The sequence below is a fragment of the Impatiens glandulifera genome, chromosome 1, assembly GCF_907164915.1.
Source record: "Impatiens glandulifera chromosome 1, dImpGla2.1, whole genome shotgun sequence".
Taxonomy (NCBI): Eukaryota; Viridiplantae; Streptophyta; class Magnoliopsida; order Ericales; family Balsaminaceae; genus Impatiens; species Impatiens glandulifera.
The window spans coordinates 45222945-45249829 of record NC_061862.1 but is presented as its reverse complement, the minus strand read 5'-3'; the positions used below and the strand labels follow the sequence as shown (position 1 = coordinate 45249829).

Here is a 26885-nt window from a genome sequence, read left to right as displayed (position 1 = left end):
TCAACATGGATGCGTCAACTCCGATGCGTCAACTCCGACGCGTCAACTCGGATGCGTCAACTCCGATGCGTCAACTCCGATGCGTCAACTCGGATGCGTCAACTCGGATGCGTCAACTCCGATGCGTCAACTCGGATGCGTCAAGTAGGATACGATGCGTCACATTTATTTTTATTTTATATAAAAACCCAAATAAGCCTCGACCACTATTCATGCTCTCTCTCTCTCTCTCTCGCACCCGACGACGCACCTGCCTCTACGTCTCTTCCTGCTCGTCTTCGTCTTCATCTTCTCGTTCATTCATTGACTTCATGAGGTTAGTTTTAGTTATGTTTGTTTATGTTCATGTTAGGTTTTAGGGTTGTTGCTTCTTGTTTGCAAATGGTTCATTCATGGTTTATGTTAGGGTTTAGGGTTGCTTCATGCTTGCAAATGGTTCATGCATGTTTTATGTTAGGTTTTTAGGGTTGCTTCTTGCTTTCAAACAGTTCATGCATGTTTTATGTTAGGGTTTTAGGGTAGGTTGCTTCCTGCTTTCAAACGGTTCATGCATGTTTTATGTTAGGGATTAGGGTATGGTAGGATGCTTCTTGATTTCAAATGGTTCATGCACGGTTTATGGGTTGGGTTGCTTCTTGCGGTTGCGTCAAACAGTTGCGTCAAACAGCTGCGTCAAGCATCTGACAGTTGTTTCTAGCTATTTTGACGGTTGCTTTTCTTCTCGTTTGTTTATATTTGTTGTGAAATGTTTTCACAAACATTGTTGTTTTTGTTTTCCCTTTTGTAGATGGCAGACTTCACGGTTTATGATTTTCCTGGTAGGATTTCATTGAAATCTGTCCTAGCCTTGAAAAAAGTATCTGATAGGTTTGAAGCGCTGGGTCTTATGGAGAGGGCTCTAAATTCCCAATTTCAGTATTTATTGAGAGGAGTCCCAGACTTGTTGTTCTCAGGAACCATTTTACATCAGTTGCTGGTTCGGAAGGTGAAGGCCAATTTGAATAGGATGATTTTCAACTTTAATGGGGAGGAATATACTTTTGGTCTGAAAGAGTACGCATTGATTACAGGCCTCAACTTCGACAGATTGCCTGAATACAAAGATGAATGCCGAGGTTGTCCACCCTTGCTGATAAAATATTTCAAAAGGAATACGTCAATTCGAATGATGGATTTGGAATCTATTTTCATGAAATGCACCGATAAGGAAGACGCATGGAAGATCGGATTGATCTGCTTGATTAACTAGTACCTCTTCTCATATGACCCAAAACGGATTTTAAATCTCAAAATCATCCATATGGTTGAAGATGTTGAAGATTTCCTCCGATTTCCATGGGGGAAGGTGTCCTTTAGATTCACCATGAGGGGTCTTGACCAGGACATGAAACACCACAGGTCCGTATATATGTCCAGGAAAGGGAGTGGAGTTACTAATTCTTTTGCTTATAACGTGTATGGGTTTGTACTAGCACTACAAGTGTGGAGCTATGAGATCATTCAAAACTTGGTCCCTAAATTCGCCACAAGGAAAGACGTTGATGACCCTTTTCGCCCAAGGATACTGCTGTATCAATCCAAAAGGAAGAATACATTTCAGGAGGTACAATCTGCCTTTAACAGCGCTGTCTTTTCTAAGATGGAAGAGTCCTCCGAGGAGACGAGTTTGTACAGTGGGGAGGATTTTGAACACATTAACAATTCATTCGATGATTTGTTTGAGGGAGTTACTGATGGGGGAAAAAAGAGAAAGGCTGATGAAGATGTTGCTGAAGATGATGATGATGAAGATGTTGATGAAGAACCTACTACTGTCTTGGAAGAGGAATGTTGAATATGATGATATATCCCCCCAGCAAAGCAGCCATCAAGCGTCGTAGCCTGCGTAACATGAGTCCCCCATTCGCAACTTCAACACCTCCATCATCACCTGCACGTGAACCGGCACCGGCATCTCATGTTCAGATAAAGGATGCCGAAGTGATAAAGAAGGATGTCGAAAAGATAAAGAAAGATGTCGAAGAGATCAAGAGAGACATAAGAGACATCAAATTGAATCAACAAAACTACTTTATTCGGTTTGAAAAGATGATTCTCAGTCTAAGCAACCAGTTCGCCAGCCATGTCACCAACCAGGTAATTCTGTTAGAGCTTTCTGTTTTTTACTACTTTATGTCTTGACGCCGCTGCTTGACGCAGCTGCTTGACGCATCCTGAATTTAAATTTTTTTCACTTTTGTAGTAGGAGCAGAAGGAGAATGACATCGGTCTGAATGACATTCGTGACGAAGAAGATGGAGAAAAGCATAATGACATTCGTGTTGAAGAAGAGGAAGAAAAGCAGAATGACATTCGTGTTGAAGAAGAGGAAGAAAAGCAGAATGACATTCGTGTTGAAGAAGAGGAGAATGCCATTGGTCTGAATGACATTCTCGATGAAGAAGAGGAGCAAAAGGAGAATGAGAAGGTTAATAATGGAGCCATTTTGCAAAAAAATGTTGAATTGGAGCAGAAGAAGATTGAGAATGAGAATGTTGAGGATCCGCCGATAGAGAACGTTATTCATGAGGCTGTTGTCGAGAATGAGAATGTTGTCGAGAAAGAGGCCGTTGTTGAGAATGAGAAAGAAGAAGTGGAGATTGAAGAAGGGGAGAAGAAAGAAGAAGTGGAGATTGAAGAAGGGGAGATTGAAGAAGAAGGGGAGAAGAAAGAAGTAGTGGAGAAGAAAGAAGAAGTGAAGAGAAAGCCTATACAAAAGACTTTTCAGAAAAAGGTGGGGAAGAAGGTTGGGAAGAAGAAAGACGAAAATGACGAAGATGAACTGGAAATAGTGAATACTCCTCCTCCTCTTCCTAAGAAAGTCATATTGGTCACGAGAAGGAATAGGAGGCCGAAGAATGATTCAGATTTTACCGACCCCAATCTGAAACAGCCCAAGTTAAAAGATCCTATCACCGTCAATCCACTTCTAAAATATGACTATCAACTTCTTCATCAATTGCAAACATGACTTAAAGATCCAAAAACTGACAACACAAAAATTGAGCTCCATACTATATTAGGTGATAAGGCATTATTTCGCCGAATGCTAAAAAGGTTCACCTGGCTGACTAATGATGTAAGTAATATTAATGTTAGAATGATTTTAGATTTGCAGATTGTATTTTAAATGTTTTTCTCTTGTGTAGGAAATCGATGCAGGTTGCTTCATTCTGAGAAGAAGAGCTTGGGTATATCCAAAGACATATAAGAAGAACTTCTTTATTGGAGATTGTTGGCTCCACACCAGGTTCACTGCTGAGTACCCTGCGTTTAAGAAAAGTCGTATTGAGTTTGACATTGAAAACTTTTTCGAATACTTCTTGGGCGATGAAAGCAACTATAGGAATAGTTGGAAAGTATGCGATGATATATATATTCCTTTGAACATCAAAGACGTCCACTGGATACTTTGTGTTGTCCGTCTACAGCAATGGCGCGTAGACGTATATGACTGCGATCCTGGATGTTATGCTAATCTTGATGAGTTTGTGCTACCGATGTGCCAAATGATTCCGGTTATATTTGACAAGGCATTGCCTCTTGAAGATAAACAAAGATTTCTTCTGCTCAATCCTGATTCCGTTTTGCCATACAGAAGACTTCCAGAGTCAGAAGTTCCCAAAGCAACTAAGAGTGGAGATTGTGGTGTATTTGTACTAATGTATATTGAGTACTTGACTGCAGGTCTGAATCTAGCAGAAGTGACCTCAAATGAGATGAAAGCTTGGAGAGAAAAGTGGGCAGTGAGGTTATTTCATGGACTTGTAGATCCATAGGTTATTTATGAAACTTGTGTTCTGATATCAAATTTTTGTAATGTTAATCTCAAACCTTTGTAATATGGTTGATTTAATGATATCAAATGTTGTTAATGATATATATGTTATTGTAATTAATTTAATGCCTTAAGTACACAGTTATATAAACCATGTCTAATGTAATGCACTAATGTAAACCATGTTTCGTCAAGCAGCTGCGTCAAGCAGTTGCGTCAAGCAGTTTCGTCAAGCAGCTGCGTCAAGCAGTTTCGTCAAGCAGCTGCGTCAAGCAGTTTCGTCAAGCAGCTGCGTCAAGCAGTTTCGTCAAGCAGCTGCGTCAAGCAGTTTCGTCAAGCAGCTGCGTCAAGCAGTTTCGTCAAGCAGCTGCGTCAAGCAGCTGCGTCTACAAAAACACTTAGTACAAAAACCCTGTCCCTGTATTACATTCACCAGAAAACTACAAAAACACCAGAAAACACCAGAAAACAACATTCAATGAATCTTTGTTACAATACAATACACTTTACTGAATCCTTGAATCCTTGATGCAAAAACAACATTAACACCTCCACACAAGACATTTGGTAATAAGTCTACAAAAACAACATTAACACCACAACACAACACTAACAAGTTCATTCTAAGCTAATGGCTCGTAAGATTGAGATGATGACTCGTAGAGCTGAGATGAGGGCTCGTACAGTTGAGATGATGATGGCTCATTCTGCTGAGATGATGAGGGCACATGCTGCTGAGATGATGAGGGCTCATGCTGCTGAGATGATGCTCTTGCTCTTGCGGTAGACGGTGCAGGCATCACTGCTTTGCATGTTGCTCTATTATGTCCTAGACCTGCACATGAACTGCATCGTCTCGGGACCTTACGGACCTCACCTTGGGATGTCCTACGTTTAGTTTGTGGCCGACCTTTCTTAACCTTCACAGGTGGTTTTAGACACACGCGTTGTTTGATAATATCGGGAAGATCCCAATTCTCTTCATCACCAACCGGATAACATGTCTCCGCATATGCATTCAACCAAGATACAGTTGTATAATACCTATGAGAAGGAAAATAAAACGATTAAAAATAGGTTAAATAAATAGGTTCAAAACGATTAAATACCTTGAGCATAAGTCGTAAGGAACCACATTCCTGTGACGGGCAGCAGCCAGTGCATGTGTACAAGGAAGACCGGAGACTTCAAATACCCTACAAGTGCAGTCCTTGTCCTTCAAATTGACTTTATAATGTGCCTCATTATCATGCACATACAACTCAAATCGGTTAAGGGATGATACGGTATAGAATCTTGCTTTCTCAAAACCATCACATAATAACTTTTCATACGTTGGAGATAAAAATTCTTGGTGGTTGGACGCTTTTTCTCTTCTATCATTAAACCACCCTTGTAATGTTGTTCTTAAAGACTTAAGCATTGCTGAAATTGGATACTTTCTGGCTTCCCTGCACTGACTATTCAAACTCTCTGCATAATTGCTTGTGAGTTGATTGTATCGCTTACCGGGGAAATATGCTCTACTCCATCTTTGAAACCCAATCTCTTCCAAATAGGCAGCAATCCTATGATCTTAAACCCTGATCTTGTCAAAAAACCGATTAAATTGGGGGATAGTGTACGCACGAGAAGTCAAATCAAACTCGACATGACAATTATCAGTTTTGAATTTGGCATTAATATTCATCTTTATGTGATATGTGCACGCACCGTGGTCTGCTTCTGGAAAAACAGCACACAAGGCATTGGCTATACTTGGGTGTCTATCGGATACGAAGACGAGATCATCAACTAATCCAATTGCTTCTCTAAGTTTTTGCATAAAATAAGTCCACGAGTTATTATTCTCTGAATCAACAACGCCGAATGCAACAGGATACAGTTGCTCATTGGCATCCAATGCAACAGCCACCAATAGTTGACCTCCCACCTTGTGCTTGAGAAAACTTGCATCAACACACAATACGGGATGACAGAAGGCTTTGAAACCCCTAATTGAGAGGCCTAGAGACATGAACATATATTTGAAGTGGCCGTGCTCGTCTGTCTGAATATCTGTTATGGTACCCGGATTATTCTTCTCCAACATGTATAGGTATGAAGGCAATTTTCCATAGGAATCCTATACCGTTCCTCGCACCGCCGTTAAAGCCGTTTCTCTTGCCCTCCAAGCCTTATTATAAGTCAAAAACATCCCATAAGCTGACTGCATGTTTTCAATTATTTTTTTAGGCAAGTGGTTATGGTGATGGTCCATGTACTTACCCTTCATGCACTGCCCAATAACCCATGCCGGTGTTTGCATTTTTTTTCCGGCCTCGACAAAACTGAGCATGAGTGTTGTCGATTGAATTTCCGAATCTCAAACATCTCGGAAAACTTACCTTTCACAGCATGTAAGCTCCACTTGCATGTCTCATCCATACATTTCACATACCAAAGATGTTTTCGAGACTTTTTCACTTTGAATTCAAAATGATAAGTCATCGCATATTTATATAGCGTCATTTGAAGTTCTTTTTTAGTATCAAATAACGTACCGACTTCCAATACGGTTTCACTAGTTAACGCCAATGCAAATGAAGGGTCTGTCGGTGATACGTCTGTAGGGTCTGTCGATGGTGTACCCATTGACGCTCTTGCACTAGATGGTGTACCCATTGACGCTCTTGCACTAGATGGTGTACCCATTGACGCTCTTGCACTAGATGGTGTACCCATTGGTGTAGGTATTGACCGGTGCGGCGTGCGTGCAACTGTTGATGCAGGACTAGTAGTAGCTTGGAAATCACTAACCCGTTCATAATTAAAGGCAATAACGCGTTCATGATTAATCAGTTCATGATGAGCCCGTTCATCTTCTTCTCCTCCTCCTTCATTATCACTTTCAAATAAAATCTGTTGAGAAACAACTCGAGAAACAACGCCGGGTATAGTTTTTTGAGTAATGATTGGTAGTGTAGTATCTTGACTTGGGTACTTCTCTACTAATGAGACACAAAGTGGTGACGAAGATGACAAACTTCGACCCGATATCAACCGTGATAAATACATGCCCACATTTTTATCTCCCTCAATAACAACAGGGGGAAGTTTTGCAGAAGGATCATACATGACTTTAATCACTAAATCATATGCAGACTTTTGCACGTTAATCGTCTCATAGATTGTATCAACTAATTCAGCAAATGTAGTACATTGAGGTATATCCATGGTTTTGCATGATTGTGCAGAGAAAGACCTGGTACCATTGGCTGCAATTTGCCACTCTCCATTGTACACAACAAATACGTCAGCAAATACTTCAGCTGCAATTGAAAAAATGATAGTATCAATCGAGAGACACCGTAACAATGAAATGCAAGTAAAGTGTCTGGGGTGCGTTACGCATCTGCGTAACGCAACTACGTGACGCAACTGCGTTACGCAACTACGTGACGCAACTGCGTTACGCACCCGGTTTTCCGCCGCGACGGTGGCATTCCACCTATTCATTCCCTAATCACTATACCCTAACAAACAAAGCGTGGAAAGAGAAATGAAGAAGGAGAAGAAGAAGAATACATGTAGCAGCAGAAAGAGACATTGTGAAAGAAGAGAATGGATTCCGCCGTCGTCTTCGTCGGTCGGTGGTTGGGTTTTTTAGAGAGAAGAAGGAGAAGGGAAGTGAAGAAAGAGAAGAAGAAAGAAAGAATGAAAAGAACTGAGATTTTTTTTATTATATAGTAAGGGCATTGTGGATTTTTCACAATGCCCTCAGGTGCGTCACGCAACGGGAGGGTGCGTGACGCAACGGGGGTATTTTCGGCAGAAAATTGTTTTGGGGTCACCAGCGCTATAAAAATTAGTGGCCCGCACCATCGGCTATTTGGCCCTATTTTGGGTTCATTTCCTCAAATTTCCCTTTACCACTGCCTTTACTACTCATATCTTCATGACATAGAGTTTTTTTTTTTCAACTATATATAAATGATCATTTATCATTTATCATTTATAATGACATTTAATCGATTAGCTCTATTTCAACCTCATTTAAAACTCATTAAATTTAAAACTCATTAATTATTAAGAATGCAAATGCAAGACTTTAACTAGTTTATCTAAATTTCACTTTGTTATCCCCATAAAGAATTTTAAAAAATAGTACATTTATTATTGAAAGGTATTTTAAAATTCAGGGACCCAAATCCAATTATAAAAAAAAAAAACTGTTTTGAAATGAGGTTATATTTTTTTATTAAAAACATATTAATCACTTGAATAAATATTTAGACAGTGATGTTAGATAACGATAAGAAATAGAGGATTATGAAAATTCAAAATCTCTGAAGCATCTATAAATAAAAAATAGTTAATAATCATCTTGAGGGTGTGGTGGTTGTTTAACACCACCACCACCCTAAAAGCAGCCAAAACAACACATTTGATATACCACAGTAATTCTCAGACTTCTTCTTCCCTTCTGACGACGCTAAAAATCATGGCCAGTCAAGACTCAAGTCGAGTCGGGTTTGGTTTGGTTCGGTTCCTTTGACCAAACCATAGAAAGGGTCACTTGGTCTACTCATTAGTTCTACTATACATACAAGTTCATTCAAAGGGTCCAAAACTCTCTTCCAATTCAATTCTTCATGGACATCCTCCCATATCCATATCTGGATTAACAAGCCCTTGAAACTCCAGCTACAATTAAATAAAAAGTCATTAGTGATGGATTCATGAATATATATATATAAAAGATGCAACTTACTGTGGCTTGATCATGGGCTAACTTCATCCTTCTATATTCTTCCTGTGCTTTCTTAGAACGGAACATAGTCTGTACACTTACGACAGACCTCTCTATACGTTCTTCAGCTTGTTTTCTGCTCGCTCTGAAGAAAGCTTCCTCTTTTTCACTCTCTGACCTTTCATCCTCTACTACGCTTTCAACCGCTGGCTTTCGCAGACCACGGAACCCTTTTCTCTTCAAACGCCATCGTAGGATTGCTTTCTCAACCACCCCAACAGACCACACTATTTTCTTATACTGCCTCCTTACTTGGTACCCACGAAAAACAGCCTGAAAGTGTTAGAACTTTGAGTTAGCTTGTTCGATTCTTGGGTTATTTCAAATAATCAGCATATTAGTTCAAAATAATATTTTTCAGACTAGGTTAATTTAGTAAAACAGCCTCAAATAACGGTTATTTGAATTGAGATCTGGAACAAGTTATTTAAAAAATAAATAAAAAATAATAAGAATAAATTAAGGATAGTTTGATTGATGAATGATTTGAATGATTAATTAATGCTCTAGTACCTACCACCTTGTTCATAAAAAAATGGGTTATTTGAGTAAAAAAACGATGGGTTATATTTTTTTTTCTTCTAAACTTGAATGCTGTAATTGATAAAAGAAAGTATGATTGGATGTTGGTTTATTTGAGATTAAACCCCAAATAACCCAAACTCTGCATAAATATTTGGAAAAAACAGATAGATGATTGGATGGAGTTGACCTGAATCTTGGTGGCTTTACGGCGCATAGTGAGAAACTCTTTCCGAATTTTCCAAGTACGGAATATAAGCTGAATTCGGGCAGCAGCAGCAATCTTCTTCTTTGTGGTGAAGTTCCTATAGGCATGTTGGATCTTCATTGCTGCAACTATATTGCGTGCTTCAGCCTCTGGATTTGAACTCTCCACAGTTTTTGTCCTTATCATGAAAGAGTGCTGCCTGAATGCCGACTGTATGCGTGCTGCAGCATCAGCAGCTGTTCGATAAGCTGCCAAAGTATCTTTCAGGTACAGTTCTTCGTCATTCAGGTTTGGAAGGTTCACTGAATCGGCTGTGTTTGTTTCTAATGTACCACTAATGTTTCCAGCTAAAGACATGTCCTTGAAATGTTGTACTAAAGCCTTCTCTGCAAGATAAGCTGCCAAACCCTCGTATCCATTCTTAGACGCAATATCAGCAGCAGTAAATCCACTAGGGTTTTCAGAATTTGGATCCGATACCAAGTTTGGCTTTGCCCCTGCAGATAAAAGGGCAGCCACCATTTTCTCCCTGAAAATATATTGAGCTTAAAAAGATTCACAGCTATTTCTAGATCGAAAGATGCAACTACATGGCCCAATTCGGAAACACTTGTAATTTTTTATTATCGGATCCAAATGATAAACAATTAATTGTTTTGTTTCTAGACCCACACAGAAACATAATTTCCCAAACGTTTTCTGTAAATGGAAACAGAGGCAGATACAAAAACAAAAATAAATATTTGAATCTGTTTTTGACTAAATTTAGTTTTCAAACATTTTTTATCTAAAACAAAACAGATCCATCCAGGAAACAAAGACAATATGGCCTTATTTGATGTGGGTTATCTGAGATTAATTCCAAATAACCCACTATCCAATCAACAATCTACACATCAATCACATTATCCAAATCGCGATCTAAAATACCCTTGACATCTACACAACAATCTACACATTATAAGAAAAAATTATAAATTTATACCCTTGACATCTTTTTATTCAAATAACCCCAAATAACCGGATCTTCAATAACCTATATCAAACAATGTTATTTGGAAATAATCACTAGGTTATTCAAATAACCCTAGGTCGAACAAGGCTTAATGTTTTCAAATGGGTTATTTCATCCAGATACGTTTCTTATCCAAAATTTTATATCAAGGTGTTTCAAAAGGGGGCCAATTTGTTTCAAACAGAAATCAATAAGAAAAAGCATAATCAAACTTTCTTGGAGAAATCATACCTTCCATAGCATGCAGCCCAATGAAGAGCTGTCCATCCAAATTTGTCTCGATAATCCAATGATAAACTAGACAATGCAAATGGATGCACAGACCATGTATAATCAAGAATAGCGCACAAATGAATTACTCCTTGACCTTGATCATCATGTCCCGAGATTTTACTCCCATCAAGTATTCTTTCCAACAACCATTCATATAGTCTATGCTTCAATGTAAGCTCAAGCAAGCAGTTGTTGGCTTCTTTTAATGAGATGCTGCTATTTTTAACTGACTTGATTACATGACTCCAACCATCTGTAACATGAGAAGCCTTGTGAGCAAAAGATTTCGCTTCTTTCAGAGCGTTCGGCGATATCTTGCTAGATAAAATACTAGGACCCTTTGATGAGAACAATAAATGAGAGAGCCTCATTTGAATTTGAAATTCCTCCCACTTAAACTTGTCTTCTGAAGGAATTATCCAGTCAGTACTTTGTTGAGCACGATATTTGAAACTCATAACTTGACTGATTGGGTTGAAACCGTCGAAACTAAGATAAAGATCAACAGACCCAGGAACATGTGTGAAAACTAAACATCGGAAAACTCCAGACTGAACCATCTCGACAGAACTACATGCTTCCCCACATACACAATATAGCTTAGAGTTAGCAAATTGTGGGTATCCTTCATGAAAAAATCCTGTGATGAGGATCTGAAACAGAACTAGTCAGAGTTTAGGGTTAGAACATAAACATTTGGGTCACAAAGTGTAATATGCTCCTTAAACATAAGGATTGTGAGCTGTCATGTTATACATTATTTTTAGGTTGATAATGATTCAAAAATTCTACATTTGTTATGTTTGCCAAAAATTACAATGATCTAGAAAATAATCTGGAACATGATCCAAAAAAGAATCTAATTATGATCCAGAAAAAAAATCTCTAAGCCAAATGAACAAAGAAAATACATTATAACTAGGATAATGATCTAGAAAATAATTTCTATACCAAATAAAGCAACAAAAATCATACTATAATCTAGATCCTATCCATAAATCATTATTAAGATAAATCTTGTACCAAACAAAAAAAAATATTAATCATCATTTTCAATTTTAAGTTTGGTGATTTTCAATGGGATTGTGATAGTGACAAACTCATTTCTAATAATTCTTATTATTATTAGAAGAAGAAGGGAAAGATGCAAGGAAAATGAATAAAGTAGATGACAAACAAATTACAATTCCAGAGAAAAAAAAAGAAGAAATGCACCTTTGTCTCTTCATCTGAGAAAGCCCAAGCAGGAGAGACATCAGTTATACTGAATATTTCACCTGAAACAGATGATTGAAGATAATCCGGTGTGGGAGACGCAATTGATTCATGACCAGTTGAAATAGAGGACTCCATAAGTGGACCGTCCACTGATGTTGGCGAATCAACCATGATGTAGCTCATCAATCTCCCAAAACTGTCCTGATTTGCCATTTTAGTTTTAGCTAAAGCGCCTAGAGAATCACATGTATCTGCTGTAAGATGTCCAGAGTTCCCAAAAGAACTAATCAAGGGAAATTGGTTTATCGATGCAATGTTACCCTGTAAGATTAGTCACATTCAACTTAACAAACAAAACTAAGTTCAATGCATTGAAGCCGGGAAATTAGATGAGGACCACTATTCCACTCACTTATTATGAATGATTAATGACGAACTGTAAGATGCAAAGCAAGTATAGAAAAGAAAGCTACATACATTCATGGTGTATCCATAAGTGTCATCTTGATTATGTTGTTGGAATCCAGCTGCAAATATTAAGCATATCAATCAGATAAAATAATTTTATGGAACTCCAATTTTCATGTTAAAATATAGATCAGTTACCTCCACCTTGAACATCTGACTTGTACTGGTTATGTGGTGCCAGAAGTTCCTCCCATTCAAGTGTATTGATCTCGTGGAGTCTCTTTTCATAATTTAGAGCACCAGGCTCTGTTTAGAAAGAATATTTAGAGCAAACAGACATTTTCAAAGGAAGAAGGAAACAGATTTAATTTCGCATCATTAATGATCATAATAGTATGTCAACATTAAGCAATTAACTAGATGTTATGGCAATGAGCTTTGGCTATCTGAATAACACAACCAGCCGTGGAAGTATTTTCTACTTCTGCGACAAGATTTTATTACACAAAACTAAAGTGAAAAAACTCGTTAAAAATAAATAGTACACCAGAGTTTGTTCATATTCTTTGTTGGCATTAACAAAGGCCATAGTGATAAAATTACCTATATCATTTTTTTCTCCGTTGTAATACTTCTGACCAGCAGTTGAATCAATTTCTTCCAATAACAGCAAAGGAGCAGATGGGTTAGAAATCCCTGAACTAGAATGTGAATCCACGTGTGTGGCTGGGGAACCCTGCATCTGTATCATGCCCAACCACAACCCATAGTAAGTCCAGAACCAATCTTCTAATACAACTGGGAACCATCCTGAGCAGCACTTACACTTGGATAGAAGCCAAAAGATATTTGCAAATTTGTGATGCATGTACATGACAATAACTAAAGAGTTTCACGGATTTTCTCACCATAACAAATATAAGTATATGTATATACAAGGGGAAAAAAAGACTGATCTGATCAATATAAAACTTGTTTCACAGAAACCTCAAAACTATTTCTTATTTCTTGTAAATGTTGAACTGTGATTAGTATGCTAAGTCATTGTTGAAAAATTGTACAATCCATCTTTCATTTTGGGACAAAAGAATTGCACAGCCAGTCATTCATGTAGGAACTGAGGGAGTATGGACTGAACTAATAGAACATCACCAAAGATCTGTATTATACAAAGAATTCTGCTTTTTCCATGAAACATGTAATGGAGGGAGAAGGTAAGAACTTTGGTCAATTTCCGTCCTATAAAACATTGTCTCTGAGTAGCTCAACAAAATTTTAACTCTGCATTAGAAGAAACTAACCTCTTGTGTTTCTCGGTAATGAACAAGCACTATATGTTCAGATGCCCTAAAAAGAAATCAAATCACTCAATCATAAAGCTTTCCACAATAAATGATCATATCTATGAAGAGAAGTGTTCAAATCAGGCAAGTCTAACTTATAGAAAGTGAAAGGAAAAGCTGACTCCTGAAGAAATACAAAACTTCAAGCATTGCATACTTATCAAGCAGCCAGTAGCATCTACGAACAAAGGTTGGCATATCTTCCCCATGAGCATAATAAACATGAATCCTTTCTTCATTACCAACCTGTACATGGGTCAGAAGCAAGTATGCGTATTTAGTTGTGTAGGATGAACTTAACAGGACAAATACATGGATCCAACATTTCACGAACTATGTAATAGAATAAAAGGAATTGGATCCTACTTAGAAGATAAAATAAGGGCTGATATGGAATAAGGTAAGAGAAAACACAAACTTTGACATCATCAACAATGGTGAAACAACTTTGAATTGGGTCCTACCAATGAAGGTAGAGAACCATACTTCAACTTTTTTTCTTAAGGAGCAGACTAGTAATTGTCTCTTAATTCCTTTAATAGACATTCACAAAAAGACTGACTTAAGTACATTTAGTTATACCTTGACCGGAGAGACAGTACCTAAGTGATGCATGATATGCATAATGAATTATATTTCCCATCAATGTGCATTATACTTCTATAAATGATTTACTGTCCCTAACTATGATCTGCCAACACAAGGCAGTACCTTAGTGTTGCATAATAAACATAATGAATGATATCTCCCCTCTATCAAAGATCAACATTATACTTGTATGTTTCGCCCTAAGTTGAAGTGGGGGGACGTGCTAGCTTCCTAAAATTTTAAAACAAATATTATACTTGTTTTAGCAAAAAAACATTATATAAGTTTAAATTCTTTCTCATCCCTATGTTTTGCCAACACAATTTGTACTTTCAAGTTTCATATAAGGATCACATAAACTGAGACAGTACCTTTTTTTTGCTAGGTTAACACAACATATAACTAAAAAGACATATAGTGATAAGTTATTCAAAATTTAGACCACAAATATAACACCTGAAGTAAAATACATTGCTATGTTCACGCTGTCCATTATTACGAATAAGCCTCAGAATTACCAATATAACACCTTTGTAAGAAAATGAGGAAATATTACTTTTAAGTGTTCATGAGCTTCCTTGACAGTTTTACCGTCTTTTTTCTTCTTCCAACTGTGACCATCTTTCCGAAAGTTCCTCAGCGTCTTGCGATCAAACAGCAAAATTGTACCACCTATTGTATTCACAAGAAATACATTTTTTACTATATAGAGTATGAATATTTTTGGTTGACTAAAGAATGAAACTCATTAGAACTTCATTGGGGAGAAAACCTAAGATAGGCTTAAAAAGGTCCTAGACAACAAAAAGTAATATAGAAAAAAAATTCTGAGATGTCTGTCATTTATGAAATTGAATAAAAAAAGAGATGGCCTGACTAATCATTTCAGCAGTAAGTCTAGGCAGAAAAACATTCAGCATGAATGCAATGACAAAGTGCTAATCTTTTTCTTTCATTTTTTGCATAGGCTTATTCCTAGAAAAGTGATACCAACTAACAAATAAAAATGTAAAAACACTGCATGCTTTATCACATCCATTATGCTATAGCAGTAGTTACTTTGAGGCAAGTTCACTGGCTTGGCCTTCACATTGAAGTATTTGCAGTTACAGAGCATAGCATAAATCTCATTAGGACGAAGCCATCTTGCTTTGGCTTCCTCAAACATGGTGTGAACATCCAAATCTGTCAAACAAATAACAACCATATGAGTTAAGCTTATTAGAAACTCCAACAATATGTGACTATCCAACTAAAAGAGAAGAAACAAATTAGTATCACGATTAACGAATCGGTTCCTTATGAGTTAAGCTTATTAGAAGATTAAGACTCTCTATCAATCCTTCAAAGAAAAAAGGTTAAAAATCTATTGTTTAAATTGATAAATGAAGAAGCTAGCTAGCTAGAAAACACATAAGAAAGTCAACACAATCATCAAACAGTAGTCCGACTTCATTTCAACCAAATGAAATAGATCATTTTCTGCATAATCTTCCAAGCTTAACTAACTACTAGAATGAACCTCGCACATCCTCTTAATCAGTAAACTTAAGAACGAATCATCATCATAATCATCATCACAACCTAACTAGATCTTTACAGAAACAGATTAAAAACTGGAATAACATGAAAATATCTAAAAACACGATGAAATTTAAAAAAGAAAGAAAAAAGCAACTCGTACCTCCAATTGTTCGAAAACCGTGAGTCTCCCATCCTACCAGTGCAGTATTCTTATTCTCCATCGGCGAAAAGTTCATTACAATCAACGGATCGTCAGCGAATGCATAGACTGAGAGAGATATAGCAATGAGCTGAGCATCAAGTAGCTGTAGCCGGCTTGTAAACCTAATTCAGTTGTGAACCATAACGATCGACGTGCAGATTGCAGAGAGAGTAAGTTGAATACTGGAGGAAGGTTCTTGGAATTTGGAGAAAGTTCATCTGAGTAATGTTATCAAAAGGCGCTGAGTTATCATCCGGTTTGACTCAGTCCGAGTTTTGTCATTTTCTTTTGTCTGGAAATGAACCGGTGGGCTGCCAAAAAAAGATATTATTATTATTATTATTGGAATGAGAAATATTGTATTTTATTTTTAATAAAAATAATTATTAAAATTATAGTCAACCCAAGATAAGTACAAGTCGAGATTGAGCATGAATCTAGAACAACGGTAGATATTGAATGTCTAAGTCAAAAGAAGGTTTATCTTAGTTGAAATAATAAAAAATATTACTATAATATTTTTTTTCGACATTATAGAAAAAAAAAATTATTTTTATATTTTTTTTTAATTATATTTTTTTTATTAAATAAATATAATAAACTTGTATTATTTTAATAAAATTATCGTAACTAATTCCCAAACTAACCTTGTTTTCCGTTCAACTTCTCAAATTAACCTACTTTGTTCATTTATTTCCAAACTAACCTACTTTATTATTCAACTTCAGTTTTTTTTTTTTTTTATTTAAATTTATTATTAAATATATATATATATATAACTTATTATTTTTTAAAAAATATTTAAATAATTATTATAAGTTTGATTATTTTTATTTTTATATATATATTTAAATGAATAATTTAAATTATTATTTTTATAAATTTGATTATTTATATTTAAATATATATTTACTTTTACTTATTATTTTATATAACATTTTATTTTAAAAAATTTATAAGAAAACACAATCGTTCAAAATATTACCAAATAAAGTGGAAAATAACGAGATTATAGATTTGAGAAACAATAATAAAATCACAAGTCAAAAATGTTTATAAACGAACAAACCTAACTTAAAATATAGTGTTAACGAATTTGAGATAGGCTAAAAAAATCAATATTGTACCTTCTAAATAATCTATGATCGAGAGAAATATGATAATTTTATTCCTAATAAAATTTAAAAAAAAAAAACTAATGAATTAAAAGCTCAGTGTGTTCAAATTGAGATGGATAACTCAAGAAAATAATAATTTATGGGGTGTGTGGCCAAAAAGATTATACAAAAAATAGTTAAAGATGTATTGAGTAAAATTATCAATAATTTAGAGAAGAAGGATAGTAATTATTTTTATAAATTATTAAATTATTATATATGATTATAGTTAAAATATTTTAAATATATTAATATTTATCAATTATTTATGAGGATGGTAAAGTAAATATTTATTATATTATATTATATAAATAATAATTAAAATTTAAATATATATATATATATATATATATATTAAAATTATAATTATAAAATTTATAAAAATAATAATTTAAAAATATATCAAAATATAAATAATAATAACATAAATATATACATCAAAATATAAATAATCTAATTTATAAAAATAATAATTTTAATATTTTAATAAAAATAATAATTTTAATATATATATTTAATAATAAATTTAAATATAATAAAATAAAATAAATAAAATAAAATAAAAATATGAAAACAATAGTAAAGTAGGTAATTTTGGGAATAGATGAACAAAGTAGGTTAGTTTGGGAACTTGAACGTGAAACAAGGTTAATTTGGGAATTGGTTCTAGTTTAGTGGGTTAAATGGTTCGTTAACACCTATTTGGGTTTTCTAAATAATCCATTAAAATTAATTATCACATCACTCCCTCTCTCATCCATCAAATCAATCAATTTATTAACAAAAAAAAAATACTAGAATACACTCTATTTTAAATTATTATTATTTATTTTATTTATATATATATAAATATTCTTTAAGTCTTTTTACCAAAAAAATATCATCATCTTTTCAAAATTATCACCCACAATCATTGATTTCTCTCTCGAAGTTATTTAAATAACCTGAACCGAACAAACTCTTAGGTCATCTCCAACCCAAATACTTATTCTCAAACCCAAAATAAAGTAAACATCCCATCAAACAATAATTCATCTTCAACCCAAAAACTAAAACTCAAACTCAAAAGAATATTATCAGAATATTCCTTTTTATAATAACTTTTACTTTTTTCAATATTATCTATATATTTATTTAAAATTAAAAATTAAATCCATAACTTTATAACAACTTATTAATTATTTTTAAATTTTTATTCAATTAAAAAAAATTAATTAAATTAATTATAAATCAATTATTTATACAACTGCATAAAATAAATTAAACATTATTAAATAAACACAAATTATATTTCAACATATAAATAAATTAAAATATAAATAAATAAAATATATAAACAAATTAAAATATAAATAAGTTATATAAATTAATTAAAAACAAATTAAAATAATTGAAATGAAAGTTTTGAAAATTTTTGAGTATGTGAACAGTGTCCATGTGCATATTTGATTTTAGATTATCTTCAATGTAAACTCATCTCCATAATAGGTTTTAGCCCTCCAACCCACCTGCAAACTCAACTGCATTTTGAGTTTTTTTTGCTAATTATCTCTCCTCCAAACCCAAATTTGCAAAAAAACTCAAAATGGAGTTGAGTTTGCAAGTAGGTTGGAGAGTTAAAACCTATAATAGAGTTGAGTTTGCAGATGGGTTGGAGATGATCTTAGAAATCGAACTTTGTTATTGCATTATTTTGTTGGTGCTCTATTGGGGACCTTACGCGAGTTGCCTAGCTGGTCTTAGGCCTTGGATGACGTGGGCTGAAGCAGCAACCTCGATTGTCATTTTGTAAGATCTGTTAAGTTTATGGAAGGTAGATGTTTTCGACGAACCAATTCCTTGTCTACTCATGTTTCAACTCATCTTTCCCATACTACTCACATTTTCATTCACTTTCCCATAATACTCACATTCTCTCTCTACATTTTTTAATAACCCCATTAATTATACTTCTCTTTCTCTAATCCTATTAATTATAACTCTCTCTATTTAAACTCGCAAATTACTTTATTTTATAAATATAAATATATAATTAAATTAATAATACTTAATTAAAAAAATAAAATATATTAAAATAACACACCTATTTTATTTTTACTTAATCTTACTAACACAATATATATAATTAAAACTAATCATATTAAATTAAATAATTCAACTAAATATTATAAATTAAAATAAAAATATATTACGTAAACTTTAAAATAAAATACATTAAATAAAAATTAAAACAAAATATTTTATTTAAAAATAATATATAATAAATAAAAATTAAAACAAAATACATTATATAGAAAATAAAAATATATATACATTTTTGTTTTTTTTAAATAGAATGCATATAATTTTTTATTTTTACCTATTATGCCAATTTGTTTGATATTTTACCTAAATTAGAAACAATATATTGAATCATTTCATAATTTATCAAACATTTTGTGAAATTTAGAAATAAGAGTTTAGCCCGATTCTTAATCATACATATTTGACGATTTAAACTCGTAAATAATTGAGAAATATATGGTATTCTCATAAAAAAGATAAAAATTTGCTTATTTAAACTGAAATAAAAACTTAAAAAGTTAGAATTTGTGAAAAATAATTTATTTTTATTTTAGTGTATATTATTTATTTAAATAATAATTTAATTTTTATTTAATGTATTTTATTCTAAAGTTTATGTAATATATTTTTATTTTAATGTATAATATTTTATTTTAATTTATAATATTTATTTTAATTATTAAATTAGTTATGATTAGTTTTAATTATTTATATTGTAGATTAAGTAAAAATAAAATATGTGGGTTATTTTAATATATTTTATTTTAATTATATATATTTTATATTTATAAAATAAAGTAATTAGTGGATTTAAATAGAGAGAAGTATAATTAATAGAATTAGAGAAAGAGAGAATAATTAGTGAAGTTATTAAGAGTTTTAGAGAGAAAATATGGGTATTTTAGGAAAGTGAATAAAAATGTGGATATTATGGGAAGGGTGAGTTGAAACATGGATTGAGAAAGAAATGGTTCTATATTCGACTATTGTAGGTAACTAGATTTGGACGTATGAGAGTCATCAATTACTTGTAAATGAGGGCAATGGATAATTCTATATGTCAACAACCTCTATTTTGATAAGTAACTGATCAAAATTATTTTCTTTCCTTTTTTTATAAAGTGTTTTATTTATTTTATAATTTTACACTTTAAAAATATTGTAATGAACCAAAATACACTATATTTCTTTTTATGTTAGTGTGTTTTTTTCAGTTTGGATGAAATTTTTCCTTTTCATAAATTAAAAATATGATTAAGGTAGGTTAAGAGGGTAGACACTCAATTTTTACACCATAATTTATAATTTTTAAAATTTTGAATCAACAAAATTATTTGTCAAAATTCTTATACGGAATCAATGAACTGGATTTAAAATAAATAATTATTCAATTCTCGAATGGATTAAAATTCAGACATTTTTTTAAAATAAAAATAAAACCAAAATGCTATAAATAAAATAAATACACTAAATTTATGGAATATTAGGTATTAACGTTGTTTATTTGTTTGGTAGGAAATAAAATAATGAAATAAAAATAAATAAACGCGTCAAGGACAACTCTGATGACACAGATATCAAATATGAGCGAAATTTGGAAGATAAAGATGAATTCGTTAAAAGAAAAAGAAAAAAGAAAAAAACTAATGGACTCACAGGCCTTGCGAAGTGAATGAAGCACAAATGACATAAATGACAATTTAGAATGGACTTGTAGAAGCCCTAGAAACTGACTGCGGATAAAATAGAAATTTTTAGGTCAAATAAAAGAGGAAGAGACATAAAGATAGAATAAGAGAAATGAGAGACTTAACAAACAAGCAAAAGAAGAAAATGGAAAAAGAATTTATCATTGATGGTCATCCGAATCAGCTTCGTTTTAAGTGTTTGTGACCGCTCTTATGAATATATTAGGAGTTGCCTTAAGCATCTAAGAGTGATTTCTCCTCTATCGTAACCTTCCAATTCCGACTTCCAATTCCGATGTAATTTGAGTTTACATGTTTTAGAGTTGATTTAAAATTTTCTATTAAATTACATTTGTTCTATTCACGATAGTTAAGAAACGTCTAAATTTATTTTTAAGTCTATGAAAATTCAAATTGTTATTCTTGAGATCTTTCTCGAAAACAACAAACAAAATATAACCGCAACATGATGTAGAATGGATTAAGATCATTTATAGGCAGTTTGATCATCTTTGGATACATGTTATTTCAAAATTTCAAAAATTAATTAAATATGATGTTCAAAATAAGATTTTCCATATTTTACTCATGAAATTGCAATCATATTTTATAAGTAAGTGATAACAAAAATAAAAAAGAAGAAGATAAATTCAGTTACTATCTTAATCATCGACACCGTCAAAATTATTCATCCTCACCTCATCAATTGTGGTCTAAATACATTCATCATTCCTCTGTTTTAGCTTCCTCACTGAACCACATAAATTATTAGTGATTGATTGTCTCTAATTGTTATCCTACATACAATAAAATTGTACTCATAGGAATTTATACAAACACTAAAAACTAAAAAAATGTACTAATGAACGTGAACTTGTAAAAATAAATGTTACATACATGAATCGCACCCAAAACTCTTAGTTTTGGCTCCCTCGTTGAACCACCCATAATATTAGTAATGGTTTTGTCCCTAACTGTTATACTACATACAACAAGTGCCTCCTAAAAATTGTACAAGTACAAAATTATGAAGCTAGATGTCGAGTTCCCAATCTCAAAATCATTTTTCGACACAATTAGTTACTCCTCCACCTATAATATTTGTTCAGGACAACAAACTTAATGAAAAACTCTAAAAATTCACTTATATATAAGGGTAATTATAAAAAAAAATATTACCATACTAACCACTTCTCGTCAAGAATTTTATTTTCCACGGGCATTCGATGGCTGAAGAACTTGAGGAAACCTTATGTTATTGTCAAACATTTATCTGTATATCTATCAATATCGGGTCGTAGAATTTATAATGTCATTATTATGACACTAATATTCGTCCTGTAAAGTCCATGGGGTCGGTTTGGGAGTTCTCTCTAATCTTCTCTTTATTTTTTTCTCTATTGTCTTTGAGTGTTTTATTTTTTCTGATGTAATGTTTTATTTCATTATGCTTAAACTATTCTCAATTTTTAATATTTAATAGACCATTTAAAAAATAAATTAATTAAAACATTTTTAAGCCTAAATTAAATAGTGATATCAATCTTTTCAAATTATCTAGTTACCTCGTTTATAAATGATGTTGTATTATCTCCTTACCGTTGTCATCAATGCGGATTGCAGACTTAAGTCATATTATAATGCGTCACAGATTCTTTACGAAGTCTCATACTATAATACGTCACGCATTCTTTGTTTGCAAACTCTCTATGCATGTATGTCTTGTCTAGTTTAGACTAAGGGCATTATTGTCATTTGAGCTTTGGGCTATATAAACTACACTATTCCCTCTTCAAGCCTAGCAACAAAAAGAGGTGGATACCAACCCTAAGTTCCTGGGTTCGAGCCCGTCGGGCGACAAATTCTGCGCCTGGTTAAATGATTAAGTGTGTTTGCGGGCTACATACTTAATCCGTTGTCCTATATAAACTACACTATTGTAAAACATAATTATCTTTTTGAGCATTTGAGCCACCACAATGACTAATTAAGTTCATCGTGTTTCTTCTTGATAAATGTTAGTTTGAAGAATATTAACACAACCAATATTAAAAAAAATCGTTTCCTTCACTTTTATCAATAGTATAAAATAAAATGTGAAAAAATATTAATCGTGATATTAAACTAGATTTCACTCTACACAATTTTGACACAAAATAAAGCTTGCATGGTATTTATATGAGGAGTGATGATAAGGGAGAGAATTTCGGTGAGAGAATTGGGAAGAATGACATGGTCACCACATCATTAGCTGAAGATAAATGTGAGGAAAGAGAAGAGATAAAAAAATGTGTTAATTTTCAACGAATCAAATTACGTCACGTTAATTCTCTCCCTCGCTCGTCTCCCAACTTCCCCAATCATTTTTCTATTTATATTTATCAATTTTAAAAAAATTATTTTATATATTAATATATTTTTGCAAGTACCAATATTATAAATAGGGTTGATGATACTTTTAATTGAAGTCAGCATCAGAATATTATTGTAAATGGTGTTGATGATACTTTTAATTCAAGTCAGCATCCGAATTTAGTTATTTTGTCACGTTTCGTTTGGACCGGCTCATCAAAGTTATTGTTTTTATTTGCAATGACCTAATAAAGTCATTGCTTTTTTGTGTTTAGTTGTCATTTTTTTAGTTTTAATAATAAGGTTTTAGAAGAAAAGTAGAAACAAATTATCAAGTTATTTTAATTAGCCTACTTTTTAGTTGAGGGGTTCACACAAAAAAAAATTAATTGAACACACCCTTGTTTAAAATTAAAAAAATAAATTTTATGTTCGTAATTCAAAATTAGGAAGTGTTTTTGCCTAAAAAAAGTTAGTTTAATTATTACTTTAAAAAAGTATTAAGTTGAGAAAAAAAAAAACTTAATAAGAATCAAATTAGTGAATTTACAAATCTATTTAGTGTTTTAGACTTTAATAATAAACAATAATCATGATTATTAAGAAAAAAAATTAAATATTTAATAATATATTTTTTACTTAATTGAAAAAAAAAAAAAAACACTTGTAAGTATATTGCAAAACCCGAAAAATTCATATTCTAATTTATTAAATGTTTGACAGTTTCATTATTTAAATCCAACAAATACAAAATATCAAAACTATTCTCGCATTTTCAAACATCACAAAATAATAAATCAATAACAAATTAAATGAAAGAGTAAATTTACATTCCTACATGTAAATCAAATATGGTGATTATATGAATGATATTTAAAATATCTAAATTAAAGTGTTATGCATAATCTTTTAAAATAAAATAACAAATTAGAAGAAAATGACAATTTAAAATGTCTTCAGCACAAGATAATCAGCCAATAAAGTATTAATCATTGGAAATGAAATAACAAACCTGACCAAACAATAAGTAAAACAAATTTAGTGTTTGGAATGAATGGTTAGATTCATCAAAATTTTCTTTCATCCTTCAATTTAAGATGTTTTAAATAAAAATTAATATATAATAAAATATTTAAGTTAAAAATAATATTTTGATATTTAAGTTAAAGATAATATTTTGATATTTTAACTTTGAATGTGGTGTTTATACAAAATTTGTTATTTTGAACAAATGACTATACTATTTATTTTTTTTATAAATTAATAACTAAAATATATTAACAAAAAAAAAAATCCTAAAAATATCAAACATATATTTTATATGAATTTGTGTTTTGGGCTCTTGGTTGGATTAACCTGATTTGATAAGCTGGTTAAACCATTTCCAAATACAGTTTAATATGATAATAGTTTTTTTAGTGATAAATGCTTATTTTGTATGAATTTTATTGAGTATTGATATATTTCTCAAATTTTGATTGGGTTGAGTTAATTTGTTAATTTTTTTAGAAACGGGTTATATATTGGTTATCTAGAACTTAATATTAATAAATAAAAAATCCTTAGACAAGCAAGTCTTATATTTGTTTGAATCAGTTTATAAGTTTAATTTATTAGCGTTTGTGTAATAATATTATACAATAATTTTAACTAATAAAATAATTTTAAAATTTTACAATTAACATATTTTACATTTAAATTTTTATTTGTCTCCTTGTTCATATAATCTCAACTCTTTTTTTTTCCATCTTGAATCACTTTTTTTTTAATATTTTTATTTATTTATTATTTCTCTTCTTTTTCATTTTTTATTTCTAATTATTTATATATATATTTATTTATTTTATTATATATAATTATTAAATTAATTATTTATATAAAATTATTATAATAGTAATAAAATATAAATTTAAACTTATATATCTTTTTATTTTTACACACAAAAATATTTATCTAAAAACACAAACTTAAACATATATATTTCTTCACATTATTTATATTTATTATTTAAATAATATTGTATTATATTATATTATTTTTCTAAATAATTTAATTATAATTTTTGAGATACAAAATATTAATAAATATGAACAAAAAGAATATATAAATATATGAATTCAATAAGAAAATTAACAATATTATATATTTTAAATTCTATATTAATTGTAAAAAATAATTAATAGATTCAATTTTAAAATATTTAGAATGAATAAATTATATAATTATATAATAAAAAAATAATATTTAAAAAAAAGATTAATTTTTATTATAATTAAAATTTAAAATTATATTTTCATATAATTTATTTTAAGATAATATTTATTAATTTAAGTAATTTATTAATATTTAAATTAAGTTAATAAAAAAATTCAAATTATCTTAAACAAATAATTCAAATTATTTTAAATAAAAAATCAAACTATATAATTAAATAGTGAATTATATATTATTATAATTTATAAAAAAAACTATTAAAGTGATTAATCTTAATATATATATATATATATATATATATATATATATATATATATATTATTAAATATTATTACAAATATAACAAAATAAATAAACTGGAAATAAAATAAATTAGCTACATACTATCAATCATAAATGAAAATACATAATATAAGCTCAATGAAACTAATCCTTTTAACACATTAAAAGTGTAATCATTTGAAATATTAGTCATTTAATTGCTCTTAAATTCAGTTTTAATGTCAGAAATAATAACCTGACAATTGAGATAAATCCAAATCTCTAATTAAAATAACATTAATAAGTGGTGTCCGTTTTTCAAATCTGGCCTGGTTTGGTTTTGATTATCTCCTTCCAAAAAGTACTTAATTTATATGTTTTTGTTTTGTTCATAGTTTATGATAACAAAACATTAAGTAGAAATTAATTTAGATAATATCTAAAATAAAAAAATCATATAATTTTTATACCAATAAAAAAAATTACATAATTTGAATTATAATAAAAAAAATATATAATATGAATATTAAATGATTTTTTTTAAGTCCCACTTTAAAAAAAAAATTAGAAACTAACACTAAATCTTTGAATCACAAAAATAATATAAGCCAAATAAAAAAATATAGCACTAGAATCTAGATCAATGTTCATAAACTAATTTTAATAATTAAGATAATAAAAACTTATACCAAACATAAATATATAATAATAAAATAAAATTTGGACATTTTTTTTTCTATCGAAGACACAAAATATCAATATTTATATACAGTAATTCCTTACCATATTATTCAATATATTTTTACATTTTTTTTTTTTTGTATTAGACACAAAATATCAATTTTTATATACACTAAATCCTTGCCACATATTATTCAATTATATTTTAATAATATTTTGCAAGTCTTTTATTGTTATCCTAGTTTATTCTTTTGAAAAACTAGCATAATCTACACATCTCTTACTTAATTAGGTGTTTTAAAACAAATCAAATTTAGAATATTTATTTTCTTAAAAATATTAGCATCGCAAATTAATCATAAACCGTTTGATTTTTTATTTTTTTTTATTTTTTTTTGGTAAGAACTTATTTTTTTTAAAACAGTTTGGTATGATTTAAAAAAATTAATTTTGTAATATATATTATCTAAATACCTTTATCTTGTTTAAATATAATGATTTAATTATTGAAAATAAAAATAATTTGATATTTGAGTTTCAGGTAAAATTCTCAAATAA

The 26885-nt window shown here is 31.0% G+C and overlaps 1 protein-coding gene across 2 annotated transcripts; it reads right to left on the bottom strand.

The window, feature by feature from the left end:
• Positions 1 to 8131: 8131 nt before the first annotated feature.
• LOC124922802 (calmodulin-binding transcription activator 5-like) lies at positions 8132 to 16137 on the bottom strand. Of its 2 annotated transcripts, none has more exons than XM_047463508.1 (13): positions 15869 to 16137; positions 15244 to 15369; positions 14741 to 14856; positions 13754 to 13842; positions 13555 to 13600; positions 12857 to 12995; positions 12452 to 12559; positions 12323 to 12372; positions 11843 to 12166; positions 10586 to 11280; positions 9322 to 9868; positions 8571 to 8882; positions 8132 to 8503 (listed from the first exon to the last, which is right to left on the bottom strand). In XM_047463508.1, exons 1-13 carry the CDS (start codon positions 15942 to 15944, stop codon positions 8450 to 8452), a joined length of 2682 nt encoding a protein of 893 aa, XP_047319464.1. In that variant the 5' UTR covers positions 15945 to 16137; the 3' UTR covers positions 8132 to 8449. The 2 variants fall into 2 exon arrangements, with proteins under 2 accessions (XP_047319464.1, XP_047319465.1); XM_047463509.1 differs by having other exon boundaries at positions 12458 to 12559.
• Positions 16138 to 26885: the final 10748 nt, after the last annotated feature.

What these genes read in the sequence shown, in the direction of transcription:
- LOC124922802 (XM_047463508.1), bottom strand. Translation starts at nt 15,944, where the DNA reads ATGAACTTTTCGCCGATGGAGAATAAGAATACTGCACTGGTAGGATGG. An exon ending in AAGCTCATGAACACTTAAAA is followed by an intron (nt 13,843 to 14,740) that starts GTAATATTTCCT and finishes ACCCATGTACAG; the next exon opens with GTTGGTAATGAAGAAAGGAT. An exon ending in ATTACCGAGAAACACAAGAG is followed by an intron (nt 12,996 to 13,554) that starts GTTAGTTTCTTC and finishes GGCATGATACAG; the next exon opens with ATGCAGGGTTCCCCAGCCAC.